General features: G+C 34.9%; 1 protein-coding gene across 7 annotated transcripts in view; it reads left to right on the top strand.

Annotated features, from left to right (window-relative positions):
- The window catches only part of fmnl2a (formin-like 2a), a 78,523-nt gene extending 55,098 nt beyond the window's left edge, over window positions 1-23,425 (top strand). Inside the window, exons 13-28 of one of the 7 annotated variants that reach the window (XM_051119253.1) lie at window positions 165-266; window positions 1,076-1,409; window positions 4,003-4,191; window positions 5,616-5,636; window positions 8,173-8,297; window positions 9,897-10,099; window positions 10,288-10,522; window positions 11,615-11,683; window positions 11,758-11,838; window positions 12,241-12,370; window positions 12,510-12,673; window positions 13,101-13,202; window positions 13,354-13,452; window positions 14,243-14,366; window positions 17,839-17,932; window positions 20,600-23,425. In XM_051119253.1, coding sequence (XP_050975210.1) covers window positions 165-266; window positions 1,076-1,409; window positions 4,003-4,191; window positions 5,616-5,636; window positions 8,173-8,297; window positions 9,897-10,099; window positions 10,288-10,522; window positions 11,615-11,683; window positions 11,758-11,838; window positions 12,241-12,370; window positions 12,510-12,673; window positions 13,101-13,202; window positions 13,354-13,452; window positions 14,243-14,366; window positions 17,839-17,932; window position 20,600 — 2,073 coding nt within the window. In that variant the 3' untranslated portion in view covers window positions 20,601-23,425. Of the gene's footprint in view, window positions 1-164; window positions 267-1,075; window positions 1,410-4,002; window positions 4,192-5,615; window positions 5,637-8,172; window positions 8,298-9,896; window positions 10,100-10,287; window positions 10,523-11,614; window positions 11,684-11,757; window positions 11,839-12,240; window positions 12,371-12,509; window positions 12,674-13,100; window positions 13,203-13,353; window positions 13,453-14,242; window positions 14,367-15,983; window positions 16,086-17,838; window positions 17,933-20,599 lie in introns of those variants that run through there. The other 6 variants (XM_051119255.1, XM_051119256.1, XM_051119257.1 and 3 more) reach the window with 6 other exon arrangements.
- Window positions 23,426-23,457: the final 32 nt, after the last annotated feature.

Raw genomic sequence — 23,457 nt, 5'->3', positions numbered from 1 at the left:
AGAATTAATCAGTGATAATATTAAAGTGATAATTAAGGTGAATCTGAAGTTACATATTTATGCAAACGTGGAAGGACTTTTTTGAGATTTTAGTGTTCTGTCTCAGCATGACTTAATTGTGATTGTGTCTTATTTCTTGTTGATTCTTGTTTGTGGTTTTCTAGCTGACGGAGAAGTTGCAGGACACAGAGAATGAGGCGATGGCAAAAATTGTTGAGCTGGAGAAACAACTGATGCATAAAAATAAAGAGCTGGAATCTATTCGGGTAAATGATGCATACTTACATCACTTCCTCTTAAGTTCTTGAGTTGACTATATGGTTTGTTACATTATAAGTTCTTCGAGCGTATGTATTCTGAAAGATTATTTCACAATATCTATAGAATCTTCCCTTTAAAGTCAACACAAAATCCAAATGTACTTTTGTACCACTGTTTTCTGTACTTTCTAAAAAACACATACAGTGCTCATCAGTGTACATTATTCCAACAAAGAAACAAAGTTTGTCTTCATAGTCAAAAATGTCAAAACTGTCTCTAAAACAGCTTTTCTACTGATGTCACCTAAGCCTTATTAGCTGTTAATGTGAATCAATATTAGTGCTGCTTTCAAGTAGTTGACAAAGTAATTAATGTAATAAAGTTTATGTCAATAATATCAGATATTAATAGATCTGAAAATAATTATTACATTCACCTCTGGCTTTATTCTAATGGAATACCCATTTTTAATCATCTATTCTTGTTTAATCGTCTGTCTTGTTTTATTTTAAAATATGTTATTTAATGTTGCTTTGAAAACTAAATCCTGTTAACATTTCAGTGTCAAGAAAAACTTGCACTTGCTCCCTTATTTTGATAAATGGTTTTGCATTATTACAGATAATATAATCAGCAAAACTGCAGCTTTTGGTAATTAGTTTTACTTCTATTAATTGTGCAGCCCCATGATTTAATTAATTAGCCATTTGTCAACTCACAAACCCCCTGCAGTTCCCACAAGAACCCCCAGGAGTTTGCAAACCCCAAAACTCAGTTTGCTTTAACTCAAGACTCATGTTTTCTTTGGTTACAGGAGGTGTATAAAGACGCCAGTACTCAGGTGCACACCCTGCGGCGGATGGTGAAGGAGAAGGATGAGGCCATTCAGAAGCAAAGCAACCTGGAGAAGAAGATCCACGAGCTGGAGAAACAGGGAACCATCAAGATCCAGAAGAAAGCGGACGGGGACATTGCCATCCTGACGTCCCCTCCACAGGGGAACGGGCATCTACCAGGGACACAGGGCGTGGTTGGGGTGTCTGGTGAGGGCATGGTCAGTCACACAGGTGTGGCTAATGGGGGGGCACATGGCATGACCATTTCTGATCCTCCTCAACCCCCTCTCCCTCCTCCTATGCCAGCGACACGTAAGTGACCGCTCCTGATTCTCAATACTGGACAAGTTTAATGAAAATTATTGTCATTTTTTTAACACTGTTTGGAAGAAAATCTTCTGCTGATTATTATTACTTGTATCACTATATTGGCTTGAGGCAAAAATGCGACCAAAGTGAACAAAACTGCTCCCAAAATTCAGGAAGGGTGGCAAAAAATACCAGTGCACAGTGCAGTTGAACTAAATCTGTTACTACTGTTACATTTTTGCTAATATTAAAATTGTATTGGTAGCAGCCAATTACATTGTGATTGATTAGACCTGGGGTGTTCGCACTTGGTCCTGGAGGGCCACTGTCCTGCAAAGTTTACCTCCAACCCCATTTAAACACACCTGAACCAGCTAATCAAGGTCTTACTAGACATACTAGAAACTTCCAGGCAGATGTGTTGAGGCAAGTTGGAGCTAAATTCAGCAGGACATCCAGGAGCGAGTTTGGACACCCCTGGATTAGACTGACTGAATTAGCTGAACAAATGCAAGTATTTGACATAAAAGGCAACACAGACAGATTTAAATAAGGAAATTCTTAAAATTCGCTTACTATGTTTTTTTAAGCATTAAAAATACATTTCTGACCCTGGCAGCCAGTCAGACTTTTGACTGAATCCCTGACAATTTTCAAGCAACAGCTCAAAACTGAAATCTGAAATCTGTTTTGTCAAAATTTGACTGCATCCTAAAAAACAAAAAACAACAAAAAAAAAAAACTTTGCTTTCTCTTTTCCTTAACCCCCCCTGTCTACCTTGTACAAATCTGAACAATGTCTGAAACTTTGTATTACAAGCACTTCCTGTGTTTATTTGCCTGTTCATTGGACATTAATTGTAAGTCACTTTGGATAAAATGTCTCCTAAATAAATGATGACTCTCAGCACAAGGCCTGATCTGTATTGCAGCGTAATCTGGTGAAAAAAAAATGCCCATTTAGACAGGAAGAGAACATCTAATGTAGCCAATATACAGTCAAACCAAAATGTATTCAAACACCTTCAACATTTCTCACATTATCACAGTTTATTCGCTAGAGTTTAGAAAATGGTAATAACATATGACAAGAACTCAGAGTTAAACTGTGTCAGAACAAATTCATCTTGATAATGTCAGATAACTTTGATTGGGGGTAACGCATTACAAGTAACGTAATCAGATTACTTTTTTCAAGTAACTAGTAAAGGTACTTTAAAAAATAAGTTTTGATGTATTTACTGTAGGAAATGTACAAAATATCTTTATGGAGCATGATCTTTACTTAATATCCTAAGGATTTTTGGCATAAAAGAAAAATCGATCATTCTGACCAATGCAATGCTTTTTTGGCTATTGCTGCAAATATACCTGTGCTACTTCGAAACGTGCTACTTTTTGTGCTCCAGGGTCACATTTGTTAATTGAAAGCTCTTCTGTCCCCATGTTGACAGAAATCGGGTGTAAGATGTGAAATGTGAACATTCATTAATTCACTTTACTAAAAAACAGATTCAGTATTCTTCAAAATAAATAAGTGAAACAGTGAAATGCAACTCAGAATATGATGCAAACCTGCAATAATTAAATGTTAAATAATACAAATATCCTTTTTTGCATTTAATCCCATTTTATTAACCAGTGTCTTTGTCTCTGACCTTCAATGATCCAACTCAACCATATGGTTAACTGATTTTTAATTTTTATTTTTATAGCTTTCTTCTTCTGTGTTCTACTGTACAGACGTGAATTTACTTTTCCTTCAGCCTGAGGCTTTTGGTGTAAAAGGGCTTTTACATTTGATAAAAATAGAACTTTTTAGATTAAACACAAAAAAGCAAGCCCTGCCCAGATTTAAAAAGTAACGCAAAAGTAACTTAACACATTACTTTCCATTAAAAGTAACTAAGTAACTTAATTAGTTACTTTTTAAGGGAGTAATGCAATATTGTAATGCATTACTTTTGAAAGTAACTTTCCCCAACACTGTTGAAAGGTATGTAATGGATTACAATCAACCAAAAATTCAGACAACTGTTAGTATGACAATATTTACACAACTATCAATACTTTGTTGACCAATTACTATGCAATGCTTAATTTTGTTCAGTCTGTGGTTTAAAAAGGTAGCATTAGCAATGAAGAAAAAAACATTTAAGCAAAACATGGTCAGGTCAAAGTGTCTGAAAAATTTTTGGTCCCAAATTTTTATCAATTTTACTGGTAGTCCACTGTATGAAGAATTATTGGGTAGAATGTGTCACAGTATACTTTATTTTGCTATCCTCACTTATAGAAATGAACTATAGTGTCCTGCACTCACTAGTAAAAAAAAAAAAAAAAGAATAGTTTTTGGTTTGACTGTATAAAGAGACACCAACAGTTTGTGATGTATGTGACGTTTAGGGGCGATAACTCTGAAATTAGATATTAAATATATTAGATAGAAATTAGAATTAGATATATTAAGGAAAGTGTCATATACCTGTATGCTCAGGAATATCTTGGTTATTTAGGTCAATCTCACAAAGCCTATTTTTTAAAATCAATCAGATAAATAAATAGCTAATGGAACCTACTTTCTCCCTCTTTCCAGTACCAAACGGTCCATCTGCTGCTCCGGCACCAGCTCCTCCTCCTCCTCCTCCTCCTCCCCCTCCTCCCCCTCCTCTTCCAGGCCCCGCTGTCGATATATCTGCCCCTATGCCCCCTCCACCGCCCCCCATGGCTCCTCCACTTCCAGGCTGTGGATCTCCTACCGTCATCATGAACTCAGGACTGGCAGGTAACGGAACTTGCTTGACACTAAAGACAAAACCATAACAATCATGTACAGCCATTATCACACGCTCAGACTATGATACAGTATGCCAAAACAGTGACATGAGTGGAGGAAAATCTCAGTGATTTAAACTCAGATATGCCGCAAACTTCTTAAGAAGCCTGAAGTATGCATTAGTTCGTGTTTAAAATTCACGCATCAGTTGAGAACGACTGCGGGTCTCTGGAGCTGCTGTCACACTGTCTTCTCTCACAGACCAATGATAACAATCATTACAGCTCAAGCATTTTGTTTCCCGTAAAAGGTTTAATGTCTGAACAAGCTCAAGTGAATCACTTCTGTTCTGCTGAAGCCTGAAACTCTTTGACTGTTCAGTACGCCAGATAAAAATAACATGAGATTAAAAATAAATAGTAGTAATTTTCTTTATTATTTTATTAATCTGATTTAATCTCTAATACAGTTTGTGTAAAGTTTCATATTGATTTTAATGGAGCAAACACTTATGTCCATTGGACAAGATGTACAAATTTGTGTTAGAAATAGATAAAGGCTTTCATGAGCAATATTGCAGACTCTAAAAATATTACAGAAATGTGCACATAAAAACATTTGGATATCATTGTTCAAATTCTAGCTTTGCAAATTCTCAAGACTTGGAAGACTTACACTGCGTTTGAGAAGATATTTTTGAAAAATATTTTAGAATCATTTCAAAAGTCTCTTATGCACACTAAGGCTACATTTATTTGATTAAAAACACAGTAAAAAAATAGTAATATTGTGAAACATTATAACAATTAAAAATTACATTTTTAAATATATATTTTAGAATGTCATTTATTTCTGAAATTTCTGCATCATTACTTCAGTCTTCAGTGTCACATGATCCTTTAGAAATCATTCTAATATGCTGATTTGCTGTTTAAGAAACATTTCTTATTATTGTCAATACTGAAAACTGTTATGCTGCTTCATATTTTGCAGGAAACTGATATTTTCTTTCTCAAGAAAAAAAGTTCATAAATTACCCTAATTTATGTGTTTATTTACCTTTTTTGCAACATTATAAATGCATATCACTTGATCAATTTAATGCATCCTTGCTGAATAAAATACTCATTTACTTCAGGAAAAAAAAAAAAAAAAACTTGCTGACCACAAACGGCAGTACACATACTGCAAAGTAAGCTTTTCCTAATTCAAGTCTATACTTGCTTTTTATTATAAAAAACTGTGCAAGTAACTTCTCTCTCAAATTGATCTTTATCATTCCTTATGAAACAATCTGTATTTAGGATTCAGTGGTAATGCACACTGTAGGAAAGGGCCGATCAGAACTTTGGAATCAGAGGTTGTGTTTTGTTTGCTCTTTAACCAGCTCTTTCTCTCTGCTTATTTTTGCTCTACCTGTTGCGCCGCCATAGAGGGACCCATCAAACTGTACTGTAGGTTTGCTGTGTCATGTCGTGTGTGTGCTCAGTCTTAATATGTGTTTGGTCATGGTATTTTTGTCTCTAAGAAAACACACTCAGTTCCTCTGTAATCTTGATCTGACAATGACAATAAAGCTGCATTGCTGGTTGTTCCTTTTGAAACTGAGCATGAAATTGGACGCTTTTGCAGAACTTTTCCTTACCGTTTAAAAACCAGAGAGAAACATTCTTTAGACCTTGCTTACAAAGTTCAGCAAATAACAGGACTCTAATGCCAACCTATGAGACCACATGTTCCATGAGATGTAAGCTCTTATTTCTACACTCCACAGTGGACAAAATCCTTCTTTCCATAGCTCAAGCCATGAACCGCAACCTCATGGAAAACAAAACTACAATTCACATCAGCTCCACATCTACAGATCTATTTGTCATTAAGTTGCCATTAAGAACTGCAGAACTCCAGTAAACACAAACGCAACTAGCAGTCCAAGCGCAGTTTCGTCTACAACACAACTTATAACTCAAATACATATTGCATTCTCATACAGTAACATACAGTAACATGTATTCTACAGTTGCATCAGTAATCTGTAGGACTGCATAACGCAAATAAAAAAACATGATATGGCTTAGTACAGTTATTACAGCCAAAATTAAAGCTTGATGGTTTAGCATGTTAGTACTGTAATTTTACAGTTGTACTGTACAAATAATATTATTATATTATTATAGTATTATAATATTATTACAGTATTTTTTTTTTTTATTTTGCTTAATTTTTTTTTATATAAAAATATAAAGTAATAACAATCAAAAGTAGAATTGTTCAACCCTAAAAGGTCTTCAAAATGTTCATTACTATAAAAATGTATATTATTATTCAAAATTCATTATTATACAGATGCATTTTAGAAACTAAAATGATTTTATTGTTATTGAGTTACTGAAGTAATGTGGTGAAAATTTCTTTTTTCATACTGCAGTAAAACAAGTTTTTTTTTTTTTATGAGTCTGAAAGGAATCTTGCTGAGACAGCTAGTTAGTTAAATATTCATTTAAAGTTATTTACCTGATTAACAGAATATTATAAGGTGATTCTATCGCCCCCTCAAGGACTAAAGCTTGTTTCTGTCACAGTAACACAAAAACTTGAAAGTATGGACAGCATTCACTTTTATTCATGCAGTTCTGTAGAATATGTTTCTGACTTCAAGTCACTCTTACAAATGCCTTAATGTCATTGCAATGAAAGTAAAATATGAAAGCAAGTGGCATTTGCCAATAAATAAATAAATAACTTCATTTACAGCAGCAATTTATGCAGTTGCTTTTAATCGACTGGTGTGAAATTACCACATTTAACATTTTTGTGTTTTATATAAATAAATGTACATCATAAGGCAGGAAGACTAAAAATACCATGTCCGCAGTGTGAGTAAGTGTTTGATTGTGTTGTGTTTGCATGTTGAAACAGTGTGCCGTGCCGTTACAGGCGACTGATCGTCAGATAAGGCGATAGTTGCGTAAATTCAGGAATGTTTTACACACTGAGAGTTTATTCTCGCTTTTCTGGCCACACTTTCTGCATGGCCTAATATCACACCATCATATTACCCATAACCCTCAGCTGCACTGAAAAGTGCTCTCATTCCCTCCTTGTAGCATTTGATCAGAGATTAGTATTGTTGGATTTTGATTCAGCCTTAATCGAGCATGTTGAAATCTGTGTTTGCTGTGTCTGAGTCAGATTCAGTCATTAAGTGGATTATTTTGAAAGTTTTTGTAGATTATGAGTCTGCGTAAATGAAGGAAAACCAACATTTGACTCATTCTCATAACGAGACACTGTTTGAGTCACATCCTCATATGGAAACCCAAGAACAGCCATGAGCGTCTGTCTCATTGCCTAAACACACGTTTTCCGTTATGTTTCATAACCAAAATAAACACAAATAAAACTGTTGTTAACATAAGAATATAGAGCCATAAAATGAATATGAAAAGCTCAGATCATTTTCTTGGAATCATTTGATATTTTGAAAAATCTGAGCACAGTTTGAGACATTGTTGAGGTCTTATTTGAAACTCACATAAATGAATTTTTCACAGGAGAAACATCTGAGAAGTCTCCATCTAAGCAAATCTCCATTTATTCTTTATTTAATTTCATTGTTCTCGAGGAGAAACAATTGAGATCTCATTTGCGCTTTCTCTGGGAGTTTTTAATTCTGCAGTCTCTTAATATTATAAAATCTTCTCATGTGTGATTTAGGATCACAGTAACCTTCCAACACAATCACATTCCTCAGGATATGAGAGACTACAGCTCTTGTAGGCTGAGAGGGGTAATGCTTACAGTATCACAGGTCTCATGTTCACACATTTCCTCCTCACGTTCTCTTATAAATGTGCACCGGACACGTTCAGATCTGTGCCTGCTGTTCACAAACCAGCTCCACATCACTCAGTAGACCAAAATGCATGCTTTGTGTTTGTGTAACTGGCATGATGTTTTTGACATGTTTTTTTCTGTCATCTTGTGTAGCTGTGAAGATCAAGAAACCTATCAAGACTAAGTTCCGTATGCCAGTGTTTAACTGGGTGGCGCTGAAACCCAATCAGATCAACGGCACCGTGTTCAACGAGATTGATGACGAAAGAATATTGGAGGTGAGACAATTTTTTTGTGATTATTTTTTTTTATTTGAACTTATGACATTACAGAGCTTGAATGACAGTGTAAATACCCAGAAAAAAATCACACACACACAAAAACACAAGTACAGTGATTAATACTTCATGGTACTTCAAAGCATAATACATATAAACCATGGCAGGAAATTACCACACAGAACAATGCATCTTCAATTTAAAGCAATTCTTGTAAAACTTGGGCTATATTACTCCGATAGGTAAAAGTTTGTATTCTAGCCCCATTAATCCTTGCAGTACTGTGTTCTAAACAAACAAAAAAAAAAAAAGAAAGCAGCCAGAATCTTCTGAGATTCAAGGTGAGACGCAGTTTTAAAAATTTTAAAAAGTTGTCAAACTTGGGAAAAACGTTTGTTTTGTTACAGTACAAAAGAAAGCAAAGGCATCAGCTAATAATTTTTGTCACTTACACAATACATGCAGTAGCTTTTATTATAAAGCAGTATAATACAATTATTGTAATAATTAATAAACTTAACATTAAACAATAAACATTAATGTACCAGATGTCTTGATGGCAATACATTCTGTGTTGTATGTACATATGATGCAATATGAAGGCATTATAGTGTATATTACAGTGTATAATTCCTGCATAATATGTTGCTGTATAATACATTATTATGATCAACACCTAGTTCCTGTATGCTGTAATGGTATAATGTTCTCTACAGGAGTATCTGTGAATTTTTCTTATGTCAGAGGTTGCAATTATGAAAATTATGCACTAGCATATGTACTCTGGGTAAGAATCTATATATATATTTTAAAGCATTTATATACAGTACACTACCGTTCAATTAAGTTAAATTAACTTAATGCAAGGGCGGATACAATTTGTCAAAAATGACAGTAAAGACTGTAGTAAAGACAGTAAAGATATTAAGCAGTACAACAAGTTTCAAGTTTAAACATGAATAAAAAATGGTAAATCTACAATAAAAATTATTATTTCTGAAAAAACATGTGACACTGAAGGCTCAAGCAAAAAGCCTAGAGAAAATTCAGTTTTGCATCACAGGAATAAGTTAAATAAATGTACAATTATATTAAAAAATATTTTAAAATAGAAAAAAATATTTTTAATTGTAATAACTTCCACTACTGTATTTGTCATTATCAATATTATCATTATCATTGCTATTATTTTTGAGCAGCCTTTATTAGAATGAAGTACTTCTTTTAAAAGCATTAAAAACTTACCAAAAATTTTGAGTGGTAGTGTATATAGTACAGTTATTTACATCAGTGTTGAATGACATGATGTGAAGGGATTGTGTAAGTTTGGCCCTAGTCTTGCGTAGCCAGACCCTCAGACTGACGGCCAACGTTCCGTGGGCATGACATATGAGGCTGAGACTAATTTGGCCCTGACTGTATTAAATACAGTAAAATTTGTTTGTTTTACAGTACTTTATAAACTTAATTGTTGGCTTATACTTCAGTTCCATGTTGATATGCTTTAGGGATTCCAGGCTGGCTGTTATAATTTGACAGTGTTAGATATAAGGATCAGTGAATTTAATAATGAACAGTGACTGTGGTCTGTTGTTTCAGGATCTGAATGTGGATGAGTTTGAAGAGATGTTTAAGACGAAAGCACAGGGTCCTGCCATAGACATCACCTCCAGCAAACAGAAGACCTCTCAGAAATTACCAAATAAAATCTCACTGCTGGACTCCAACAGAGCTAAAAACCTGGCCATCACACTCAGAAAAGTGGGCAAGACATCAGAGGAGATCTGCAGAGCCATTCAAATGTAATTCATGTATAAACAGTTGAAATTATTACCGACATCTCTTGATAACTGCCCTAGAAATAGAATGTTTCTTCATTATAAATGTCTTTTTCATGATTAACCAAACAGGACTGAAAACTACAAATATGAGAACAAAGACAAGGTCATCAGATTAATGAGGATAATGCTTTGATGTGTGTGTGTGTAAGGTTTGACCTGCGGACGTTGCCGGTGGATTTCGTGGAGTGTTTGATGAGGTTCATTCCAACAGAAGCGGAGCTGAAAGTTCTCCGGCAGTATGAGAAGGAACGCAAACCACTGGAGAACCTAACAGATGAGGATCGCTTCATGATCCAGTTCAGCAAGATCGAGCGTCTCATGCAGAAGATGACCATCATGGCATTTGTTGGCAATTTCACAGAGAGCATTCAGATGCTCACACCGGTAAATAACTCAAACCCAGAGCTGCTCTACCACAATGACTGCACATTTGATCAAGAATTAAAAAAGGATTTTCCCGTATTCACTCCTAATCTCCCAAGCAAATTTAGAGAACTAATCTAGACATACCCATGGATTTTTCCAATTCGCATTACTTTCCCTTTCACAGACTCTTGAATTCTTTCATAACCCTTCTTTACATGATGCTATCTATGAATAGAGTGCAAAACCATGTTTTTTTACAACTCAAAATTTGTTTTAAAACTTTTTAATAAGGTAAAAAAAACAAAAAAAAAAAAACGTTATCTTCAGAAAATGCTGATTGTTCACCTCTAAGGTCAAAATAGTCTATTACTTTTACCAAAATTTGCTAAATACACTTGAAAACACTTCCATTGTTTTAGTGATTTTATTGTTCTAGCATTAAACAGTGAGTAAAAAAATACATTTACATTTATTTTAATATTTATTTAAGATGAAGCTGGTTTGGGATGAGAAATATTGGTTAACTTACATTACTCATAAATTAAAGGTAAATACTACTACTGTTCAATGACAGGGATAAACGAATGAGCTTGACAAGTGACAAGTCAATACTACAATATGTGAAAAAAAAAAAAATGAGTAAAAAATTATTTGCTTCTAGCAAACAGTTGAATTGGTGCATGCGATCGCTTTGGATGTTTCTTAATTTGTGGTAACACTTTACAATTTTTTAATGCCTTAACAACTAGAAATGCATTTGTTACAGAACATATTGATTTTAATAATGTTAGCTAATAAAAATACAACTGTTGATTGTTAGTTTATGGTAACTCATGTCCATGAAATAATATTAACAGATATAACATTTTAATTATGTATTAGTAATACTTTATTAGTGTTGAAATTAACATTAACTCTAAGATTAATTAACATTAATAAAGATTAATAAATGCTATAGAAGTATTTTATGTATGTGTAAAGTGTTACCCAAATGTTTAACCTTAAAGCATTAAAAAAAGCTAGTTGTAATTAACTATTAATTGTAATTAAATATTATATTCAGCTGGACATTTTCTATTATTGTCTTTTGTTTTTTGTTTTTCTCAACAGCAACTTCATGCTGTTATTGCAGCATCCGTCTCCATCAAGTCCTCACAAAAACTCAAGAAGATTCTGGAAGTAAGTGTTTCACTTCTGCTGTGATTCATTGTTCTCCAGACTGTGTCTTTATTGAGCATATGTTTCTCTCTCAGATCATCTTGGCTCTGGGAAACTACATGAACAGCAGTAAAAGAGGAGCAGTGTATGGCTTCAAACTGCAGAGCTTAGACCTGGTACAATTTACATTGTATTTTTGGATTCACTCAAATATTGGCTCCTAAAAATTAAATCCTTCTGATTATAAATGCACAACACTAAAACACCCCTCATTTTTTACAATGCTAATTGTTATTTATAGTATGCAGGGTGTGGTATAACATTCGAACCACCCTGATAGATTATGAACTTTATCCATAATCCTACAACTGTCATTATTCATTTATAATTGTATTATTTTTATTTGAATAACACCGATTTAAAGATGCACCAAGAACTTCTGGAATATTTAAAAATCTTCTTTCATTCTTATTCTGAAGTAAAAAAACACATTCAAATATTTTCTTCATTTGTGATTTAATAATTAATCCAGATGAGGGTTCAAATGTTCTGAGGGTTTGCATACTTTCCTTTTCCAGTTATTAGACACTAAATCAACAGACCGCAAGATCACCCTTCTGCACTATATCGCAAATGTAGTAAAGGAAAAATACCAGCAGGTGTCGCTCTTCTATAATGAGCTGAACTATGTGGAGAAAGCTGCAGCAGGTATGAAGCATGTCATACGTAAATGTGATTATATTTACAATAAACAGGGCAGATCATATTTGCTCACACATCAAGGCTTGACAGAACATGTTTCTGTTAAAGATCTCGACTAAATGAATTCTCTCTGTCTATTCCTCAGTCTCTCTGGAGAATGTCTTATTAGACGTCAAGGAGCTTCAGAGGGGGATGGATCTGACCAGGAGAGAGTATAGCATGCACGGCCACAACACACTACTCAAAGATTTCATACAGCAAAATGAGAATAAACTCAAAAAACTTCAGGATGATGCCAAGATCGCTCAGGTACCGTGAACACAGGACACACGTCACCCCCACAGCTCAATAAACTATCAGTTTAAAAGGGTCACATCATCTTTACCTTTATATTTTAAAATTAAAGAGTTTGTTTTATCATAAAACTCAGAACTCAACACTTTCTCCCCAGTTCAAACAGAGCACGTGCTATATTAAAAATGAGCAGCCAAATGACTGATTTGAGCTTCCGTCACATCGATTAATGTTTAGCCTAAATTATATGTGTTCATCATGGTAAGCAATTATGTCTCTTCAGAAGACTTGGATTAGACATCTTGATTCATATGAAAGGGAAATAATATTATATGTATTATATGACATGTATTAAAAATGTGTCTTTTTAAGATTTAGTAATTGTATTTCAGGTGATTCTGAATGTTGTTTATCTCTGTCTTTCCATATCTCATTGTCTCAGGATGCCTTTGATGAAGTGGTGAAATTCTTTGGAGAAAATTCCAAAACAACACCTCCGTCTGTGTTTTTCCCAGTGTTTGTGCGCTTTGTGAAAGCATACAGGGTAAAGTGATCAATCACCTGCCTCCCCTCATCCAATCACAGCATTACATCATCTGCTTCACCTCCTTCAGCCATATGAACCGTAACTGCATGGATCAGTCATGTTACATAACTCCCAAATGCCTCACTGATGGGTATTTTTTCTCTGTCAGCAAGCAGAGGAGGATAATGAACAGAGGAAAAGACAGGAGCAAATGATGATGGAGAAGCTGATTGAGCAAGAAGCTATGATGGAGCAAGAGGATCAGAAGGTACTGTCTGTGTGTGTGTCAAGGAATTGGGTTGCTTAACTATAGTTTAAAATTAAGATTAAGATTAAGATTAAAATAAAGACCAGTTTATTTTCTTGCTTATTTGCAATTGGCAAAAAGATGGCAAAAACCCTGTGTGTGCATGTACCTATCTACAATACTTTGCAAAAGTTTTCATACCCCTTCATTTTTTTCACATTTTATGTTGCAGCTTTATGTTAAACTGCTTTAAATTATATTTTTTTCCACATAAATCTACACTCCATACACTATAATGACAAAGCACAAAACAGATTTGTGACAACTTTGCAAATTTCTTAAAAATTAAACCTTGAAATAAGTACATTGCATAAGTATTCATACCCTTAACCTTTATGGCCCCAAGTCTTTTTTGATATAATGCCACAAGTTTTATTCATCTGTATTTGCCAATAATCTGCCATTCTTCGCCTCACCGCTTCACCTCTCAAGCTCTCTCAGCTTGGATGGGGGCTGGCAGACATTTTCAGGTTTCTCTAGAAATGTTTGATTGTGTTAATGCCTACATTTGTGGTTTGTCATTATGGTGTATGGAGTGTAGATTGATGTGGGAAAAAAAGTAATTTAAACCATTTTAAAATAAGGTTGCAACGCAACAAAACATAAAAAAATGAGGGGGTATGAATACTTTCGCAATGCACTGTACCTGGTTAGAGGAGCATTTATAGATGTTTGTAGATTAAAGAAAGCCCGTTCCGCATTAATTGTGAGTCTGTGACGTTATTATGTATGTGTGTGTCTGTGTGTTCAGTCTCCATCTCATAAGAATAAGCGGCAGCAGCAGGAGTTGATTGCGGAGTTGAGGAAAAAGCAGGTGAAGGACAGCAGACATGTATATGAGGGTAAAGACGGAGCCATTGAGGACATCATCACAGGTAAAACACACACGCTCTGTGTTCAGCTGTTGGGGTCTGCATGCAAAGGGCTGTAAAACATAAAAACGTGCAACATGTTAGTTTGAGCCACTAACCAGCTCTTTGTGACTGGTGGGAAGCTTTACTGCTCAATAACAATTTACTGACCAGTGTCATTACAGGCTGAATGTGCGCATACTGTTACTGCTTACAGCTGTGAGCTGGAGTACAGCTACTAAACAGTGTGTGGTTAGTGTTTAGTGTTAGTCCTGAAGGGGTCATATCATACATTTCTTTTCTTTCTTTCCTAAGGTAAAGTTTTCGGAAAATCACAATGTTAATGTTTATAATATCTTAATATTTTCATGCCTTCGAAGTCGTATTTAGTAGATTAGAGATGTGCAATAATAGAGTTTACATTTTTTAACTATTCAAGCCATCAGGCAGTTGAGATATCCTATATAGTACATACTAATTTACATGACTGTACTCTATGTATGTGGATAAACTTATACATAAATATATATAGTGGAAGTCAAAAGTTTATGTACACCTTGCAGAATCTGCAATGTTAATTATTTTACAAAATAAACAAGAGGGATCATATGAAGTGTTTTATTACAAACAAAATTATATTTTACATACACAATTTTTATTTAGTACTGACCTGAAAAAGATATTTCACGTAAAGATGTTTACATATAGTCCACACGAGAAAATAATAGTTAGGGGGGGTGTAAACTTTTGAACACAATGAAGATGTGTACACTTGCACTGTGAGCATTTGAACCTTCTGTAATAGTTGCATATGAGTCCCTCAGTTGTCCTCAGTGTGAAAAGATGGATCTCGAAATTATTTTTGGAAAGGGTTCAAATACACAAAAATGCTGAAAAACTAAAAATTTGTGGGATCTGAAGGATTTTTCTGAAGAACAGCAGGCAGTTTAAAAAATTCTTTAGGACAAACAAGGGAATGAACAATTATCACAAAAAAAAAAAAAAAAAAAGATCATTCAGGTAACAATACAGTATTAAAAATCAAGTGTATGTAATGTTTGATCAGGGTCATTTTTATAAATTCAACTATTATTTTCTCTTGTGGACTCTATGTAAATGTCTTTTATGTGAAATATCCTATTCAGGTCAATACTAAATAAACAATAACATGCACTTTGTATGATCCCTCTTATTTTGGTAAACTAATTAACATTTTGCAGATTCTGCAAGGTGTATGTAAACTTTTGACTTCAACTGCATCTGGCTGTTTCTGTATTTATAAGCTCTATTTCTATTAAAATTTCATTTGAATTCAATGATATGACCCCTTAATAGAATTTCTTAGTTAAATTCTAACCATGACAAAACAATCTGTGTAATCAGCAAATTTATTTTATATTAATTTTTTTTTTTTTTTTTTTTTAGTATAAATGTGTTTTTGTACCTTTTGTGCAATTCTCTTGTCAGCTACATTATTTTTTAGGCATGCATGTAATCCATATTGAAATAGCGATAGCTTTTATAGTACCATGTGATTATTAGTGTGTGCTGTCGTGTGTAGAAAGTGCTAACATTGTGCTTGTTGCTCTGGCAGTTAAACCCTGTGTTGTTTGTATGTGTGTGTGTTTCGTCTGGACGCAGTGCTGAAGACTGCCCCCTTTACTGCGCGCACGGCCAAACGCAGCTCGCGTTACTTCAACGAGGAGCTCCACTTCTAAAGCTTAGACTCTCTCTCTTTTAAAGGTCGCTGGATAAAGCTGCTCTCTTTCATTCTCTGTGTGTGTGTGCGCACCCCTTCACACTTCACATTCCTGGTTTTATTTCCCTGTGGGGCCGACCCCTCTGAATGTGGGCCGGCGTATGGATATGATGTCATGGGCGTGTTCATTTTTCCTTTCTTTTCCAACTAAACTCCTGCATGAAAGGGGGGTTTGGGGAGGGAAGCATATGTTGTCACCACAGTTTTCTTTTGCATGGAGTGTGTCATAAATTCATATTCATCATTGTAACATGAATTTAATAAGAGGAAATATGATGTCACAAAAACCCAAACACGTCAGAGTTTAGAATTCTCTCTTAATTATCTGTATATTTCAGCTGTGTTGGTTTATGCGGATGTGTCAGTACTATTGGTTGACTCAGAGCGCCCTCTGCAGTTTCAGAATGAGCTAAGTTTTTACCCTTAAAATAAAACAAAAAAGAAAAAGTTAAAAGTTAATTTGTCATTGGTGTTATAATAGCATATTTTCTTTATAATACCAAATACTCATACACAAATTAAAGAATGATCCATTACTCAAATAGTGTTTCACATATTGCAAACAGGCAGAAACTGTCATGTTTGTAGTGCTGGCGTGTTGGGCATGGTTTGTGGCATTATAGTTGGCTCATGTGTTCATTTGTCCATGTCATTGTGAGTATATATAATATTTAATGTCATTGAATTTTGGAACCATTTGCATTATGCTGGTTTTCTGCATTTTTTCATTCTTCCTTCATCGCATCCTGCTCTGATGGGAAATTTCTAATATCACATGACTTCACGTGTTCCACATGTGTTTAACTTGTTGCATGTTGGGATGTTTTTCTCTTATAACCGCGTTCTGTTCATTTGCTTTACTGACTGTATGCATTTGCAGGGGGTGAATGAAATTTGTCATTCAAATGTACTTCTGTAGCCAAATTTAGGGTTACATCTCACCAAAACATCCTTGAGGGGTTGAAAACAAACAAACAAAACAAAAAAAACATAAGAATAGTAATTTTTCAGTGGAGCTTGTTTTTAGCACCATCAGTTTTTTCCTCTGCATTTTCATTTCATTTTAACACATTTCTTTTTAATGTATAATGGGGGGGAAAATGCAAATAACATTAATAATAAATCATAATTGTATGGCACCTTTCAAACATCAAAAATTGACATTAGATGCAAAAATGTAAATATTACAAAAAGAAAAAAATAATGAGACAAATATGCATTGTGCTTGTCATAAAAAGGTTAACTTGCAAAAAAAAAAAAAAATCTCAATGGTACTAATTACAGGCTTCTTCCTCTTTTTGTAAAATACCTTTTATTATTACCATTATGAAATCTGACTGGGAGGATGTTTTGGTGAGATACATTGTTGTAGCATTGCTTTTAGTTTTTAGCATGCACCATGACTGCTTGAGCTTAACTTACTGTACATCCTGGCCTATAACAATGCACTTTTGGGAGGCTTGACACATTGTCATTGGTTTCACTGTTTGAACATGAAGTGACCATAAAGATGTCACTTTGTTGTATCTGGACGCTGGAGCCATTGTGCAGAGCAGCTTGAGTCAATGAGTTCATTACCGCAGTATCAGCAGAGCTTCAGTAACACCCTCCAGCGCCTGCCTGTGGCCTTTGACCTTTCCTCTTTGAGCCCTGGGCAGCTTGGCTCCCTGTGCCGCGACTTGCATCCGGTCCGGTCTGCTCCAGTCTAACCTCCATTTTTGTTTCCTCTCCACTCAGCCTTAAAGAAGAATAATATTACTAAATTTCCCAATGTGCACTGGAGGGTAAGGAACTCTTCCAGTAGTACCCCAGTGGATGCTACTCAGACCTGGCAAGCATCTCTCTCTTTATTATTATTTGTCTTTCATTCTTTTCCATCCATTGTAGATCAGTTGCTTTTGACACTGAATACAAAAGCCATCTTTTTGTGTTCTCTTTCTATCTGTCGTTCTACTTAACACACATCAGGCCTATTGAGTTCTGACCTTCGAGGTCTCCAGGTACTCATGTACATCACCCTGTTGAACTGATTTCATTTGGAAATTAGTTTGATTAGGTGATGCCGTGACCTGAGACACAGAGACGCTGCCTGCATAGTCTCACGTTGAACTGACCAACACTTAGAAATAGCCGAGTCTTCATTAATGCCATTAAAACCTTGAGTTAAGCTTCTGTAGTAGGTACACTGACCCCAAAATGAATTAAACATGTCAATGTCATTGCATTAAATGTAAATTTACTGAAAGAAACATAAAACTGAGTGTCTATTTACACTAAGTGCAAATAGCCCGCCTTGTTGGCAGAGGCTATTTACACTAACTTTGCCTACCAATGTGTGATTGGGCTCATCGACACTACTAAAGATGATTGTCAAACAATAGCTCCAGTGGCGTAGATGGTAAAGCGCATATCATAGTGTTTTTGAAACGATCGACATGAATCCACCTTTTTTCAAATCTCATATCACATCGCAAAGGAAATTATTTTCAATTAAAATGAAGGAAATAACCAAAAAGCTGAAAATAAAGTATCGGTTAGGATAGGTGTAGGTGTAGGGGAGGGCTTTATTGTCTCGATAAAGTGGCTTCCATTGAACAATCTGAATTTAAATTATAATTTACACCCAATACGTTATTTTTGCATGCTGTTTTATAATGTACTACAACACTGAGGTGCAGATAATTGCCACTATTTTGAATAAGTAGTATAAATAGAAGAAAACTATTTACAATAGTGTAAATATAATTTATAGCTATTTGCACTTAGTGTAAATAGCATATCACTATAAAAATACTGCTATTTTCACTTAACATAAATAGAATCTATTGCTATTTGCACTTAGTGTAACTAGCATGCATCGCTATTTGCACTTTGTACAGAAAATATGCTATTTTCACAGTGTAAATAGCATTGAATTGCTATTTGTATTTAGTGTAAATAGCCTCTACACTGCCAATATAAAATATTTAAAAAATATATTTGTTTTGGGTTTGAAATAATAAAGATACTGCTGCTGCATTAATAGTTAAACATAAAATCTGCAGCAGATCTAGACAGGTGGAGCTGGGGGAGGTGGAGGGTTTTCTCATATCACACTGCAGGACCACTTTACAGTGAACAATGAACCTAATATTACTATTTAAATGTTGAGCAAGCAATCTTATTGGTTTCAGAACAAGCAAAGACCAGTCAGTTTGTGGCATGTAGTAAATTATTTGTATATACAGGACTATGTAAAACCAGCCTTCGCCATCTAGATTTTTCTGACTGAACTAGATGTACTGTAAATAAAGACACTGAAGTATGGTTTTACAAAACAAAGACATTTGGACATTTAATCATTGCAAGTCTATAAATGCAAATGCTTTTTGCTACAAGAACTCAATTTGTGGATCAGCATGTTCTAAAAGGCAAACGGCCATTAAAAGTAGCCATGCATTCTGATTAAATAATATATATATATATATATATATATATATATACATATATATATATACATATATATTATAATATATACAAAACCACATTTATACTAGCATGTTCCAGACAAACTGAAATCACTCATTCTGCAAGTTTACACCTGTAAGTGGTGACAAGGGTCGTCATACGTGAGTCATTGAATCATTGATTGAAACAATTTGTTCAAAAACAAAACAAAACTGATTCATTTAGACACAGTACTGTGTGTTGCTCAGAGCAACAAGATCCTGTTACAGTTTTAAACTATTTTTGTTGACAAAACGTTGGTCAGTATTACATCTAAAATTTGAATTATTCAAAATTCACTTTTTGTTTACTGAACTGCTGTGTTTTTGGCAGTCACCATTAGTACAGTTGTGATTACCTGCAGCCAAATGAGAGCCTTTATCCTTTAGTAGTATAGCTTAAATATTACATTAATTTATATTACAAGAAATGTTTACATTGCAGAACACTTGCAGTTAATTGATTCTGTGGTTATCTGCTAAGAATTGACTTATGCTTTAAGCTGACATTTTTATCCAAAATTACTTAGATTGCATTTAAGGAATTGATTTTATCAGTTCGTGCCTTCCCTGGGAATCAAACACTATGACCTTGGCGGTGGTAGAGCCACGCTACTGTTTGAGATACAGGAATACTGTACATCTATTAAAACTTTGAGAACACAAGCTATTGTCAACAAAACTGATCAACTTTCTGCAGCTCCTGCAGTGTTTGAGCACAAGAGAACACTTGATATTTTGTCATATAATGCAGTGACATTCAGACATTTTACATGTGGTTTAAGAGTTCAAACACATTGTGGGGCCACTGTGAGTGTTTTCCCAACAACGTTGTTGAAAACAAGTTTCTAAAAAGAGGCAAACACCATAGTTACCATTCCCATTAAATTCAGAAGCTGAAATAAAATAAAGTACTTAGTCCAAACTCAAGCTGCTTTGCCCAGTTGGACACCAGCATGTCCAGAGGATCTAAACTCAAAAACTGACATTTTATTCTGTTCCTCCTGCATCAGATCTGAGAAACCAGCCTTACAGGCGTGCTGACGCCGTCAGGAGGAGCGTTCGAAGACGTTTTGATGATCAGAATTTGCGACCAATCAACAATGCAGAGATGGTCATGTGACGAGGGCAGAGTGGATGTGATTGGATGGGCTGGAGGAGTGGAGGAGGAGCTAACTGCTCCTAAACAGGATAATGAAGGACTGATAAAGATGACAGCAGGTCTGAAAGCCAAGTGCCTACGTTTAACATCTGTCCCATCAGGTGTTGAATCATACATGTGTTGTAGTCAATGTCTTTTGTCTGTGAATTTTTATATGACAAACGGTGTCTTGATCTGTCTTTTATCTATGGCGCTTAAACTGTAGGCGAGATCAGTGTTTTTCTCGAGAAAGTGTCAGAATGTAAAACTCTTCCAACACTTTATGTATCATGAATCTGTACAAAGGCCTCTTAACATTCCAGTGCTTTCACCACAGATCAAAAGCTGATGGTGAGTGGTGAGTTCCCCAAATCTACTGGTTGGTCTTAAGAAAGCCATGTATTCCTGTGTTAAAAACTAGACAGACAGAGCCCAGTGGACTGGAATACAGGCTGAGAAGCATTATGAAAACTTTTTTAAAAGTTGTATAATGCAGTGTTGATGGCTTGAGATGCTGCAGGGCGTCACAGGGGCCAAAGATGAAAATAATAAGAACATTCCTCACTTAAGGTGATTTGATGTTTGATAATAACGATATTTAAATGCATTGTTGTCAATACCCACATTTGTTGTCTCGGCTACTCAAGAGCATGTGCACTCAACAGGAAGACTGTCCCAGGTCTGAAAAATGCCAAAGCCTTGTGTCCTTAATGCACATTAAATCCACAGCTAAGCTATCTTTAAATAGACATTACATATAATTTGGTATTAAAACAATGTCACACATTTTATCGCAGAGATAAGAATGTATATTTTGTAAAACATTATAACCACAATTATATTGTCATCTGTTACATAGTAACAGAAGTTTATTATTGCAGTACTGAACATCAGAATGTGTAAATAAAGCTCTGTAAAAACCTAACTTACATTTTTTTATAAAATTGTTCCGTAAGTGTGTTCCATTGGGTAATCAAACATTCCACACATGGACACACTTGAGACCTGCGGTCTTCACTCTCACTTGAACACTTAAAATACAGGAAATATTTCATGTAAGTACACAAAAGTGCTCACAAAGACTGCAAGTGTGGGTATTGGGACAGGCCCTGTAAAAATCTTTATAAACGAACAGACTAGTCAATCAGCTGTTGGACTACTTGACATCATGATCCAACTCTAATCAAAAGGTGTCGATCGCAGTCGTGGTGGGGTTACTGCAGGGGGCCGCGAGCGGATGTTGTACTATTGGTCCACAGAATCAGATGAAGAAGGAGTTCAGTTAAGTAGGAGAAGGAGTAAGGAAAGGCGTTGTAGAAAGATTTGATGTTAAGTACATGGGACAAAGGCAAATGTGAAATATAAAGCAAAGGCAGGAGAACTCGTGTACCTCATGTTTTGAAAGACTGTTGACAAGTCTTAATTAAAATGCTACACAAGCAAGACTGCATGTAGGTTTTGGTCCTCAAACTGTAGGTTAAACCAAAGTGGAGATGTGAAGCCTTTACAAATTATGGACAAAGGAGTCGAGCATTTTCACAAGGTCATTGACTAATAATGTTCCATTTTCAATACGGGAGAAGCTCTGTGCTCAGCAAACATCTTGTTTACATTAAAGCACTTCAAATGAAAGTTTATGGGGCAAGGAATAAATGTTAAAATACAGTTTTTAAACTAGAAACTCAAGACTTAATACGTTTACTTGACTATTGTGATAGAATCAGTTACTTCTTGTGTTTTAAAACCAGTATTTTCTATAGCACTCCTGTCAAGACCATGTAATTGGGTTACTTTATCAGAATTTACCAGTTACATTAAATATGAGCTTTGCAGTACATGTATGCTTTTAAACTCTAGTACACTTGCCCCGCAGATTTTCATTGGAAGTGCATTGAGGTAAATGTAATATTGACTGAATATAATCGACAGATGCTGTCTATTTTTGAAAATAGAATGTTCCTTTTATTTTAAACACTTGCCACTACTTACTGCGTTTGTGACGTACGGCTGCTAAGCATTACCGCAAACCTCTTCCCCTGTGGCACTTGTTCTTCACTACACAAGATCAGGTTCCTCATAGAACTCAGTTGCTGTAACTGGGCTTGTTTCATGCGTTCTAGGTCAGATGATGGAAAATAAGGCCTGAAATGTGTGTGGTTCTATACTGACCTGCACAAATTTACATTTGTGATGTGTAATTCTATTTAAAAACAAAAATATAAAAATCACACAAAAAGCGTTTGTTAAATGTACAGATATTTTGCTATAAAATTGTTGCATCTTTTTAACTTTTTAATCTTCTAATATTGTACATAATGTTTAAAAACAATATTGTTTAAAAATCATTCTGTACTACAACATTTAAATATTTTAACTTATAGTTTTCTCTTTTTTTCCTGCATTTTGTATATTTAATAAAACTGAATACCTGAACAAGGTCTTTTAGACATGCAGCAACATCACACTAGAACGTCTCGTCTACACTATAACATGTCAGAAATCGGATGCAGTTGTAGCATTAGAACCATTACAAAAGTCTGTCTCACCTCTCTACATTCCACTCATAAAAACTGGATTAAACTGGCATTTTGTTTTGTCGATGTATCTTAGGCATTGTATGCTTACAGTACTGCAAAAAAAAGATCTGTTCTCAGAAAGTTAGATGATTTCTCAGTGTCCAATTAAACTATTTACACAATTCTGGTCTTCTGTGTTGTTTTTGAATACGAG

The sequence above is a fragment of the Labeo rohita genome, chromosome 9, assembly GCF_022985175.1.
Source record: "Labeo rohita strain BAU-BD-2019 chromosome 9, IGBB_LRoh.1.0, whole genome shotgun sequence".
Taxonomy (NCBI): domain Eukaryota; kingdom Metazoa; phylum Chordata; class Actinopteri; order Cypriniformes; family Cyprinidae; genus Labeo; species Labeo rohita.
Note: the sequence above shows the minus strand (reverse complement) of the source record. Positions and strands in the feature narration are given on the sequence as shown.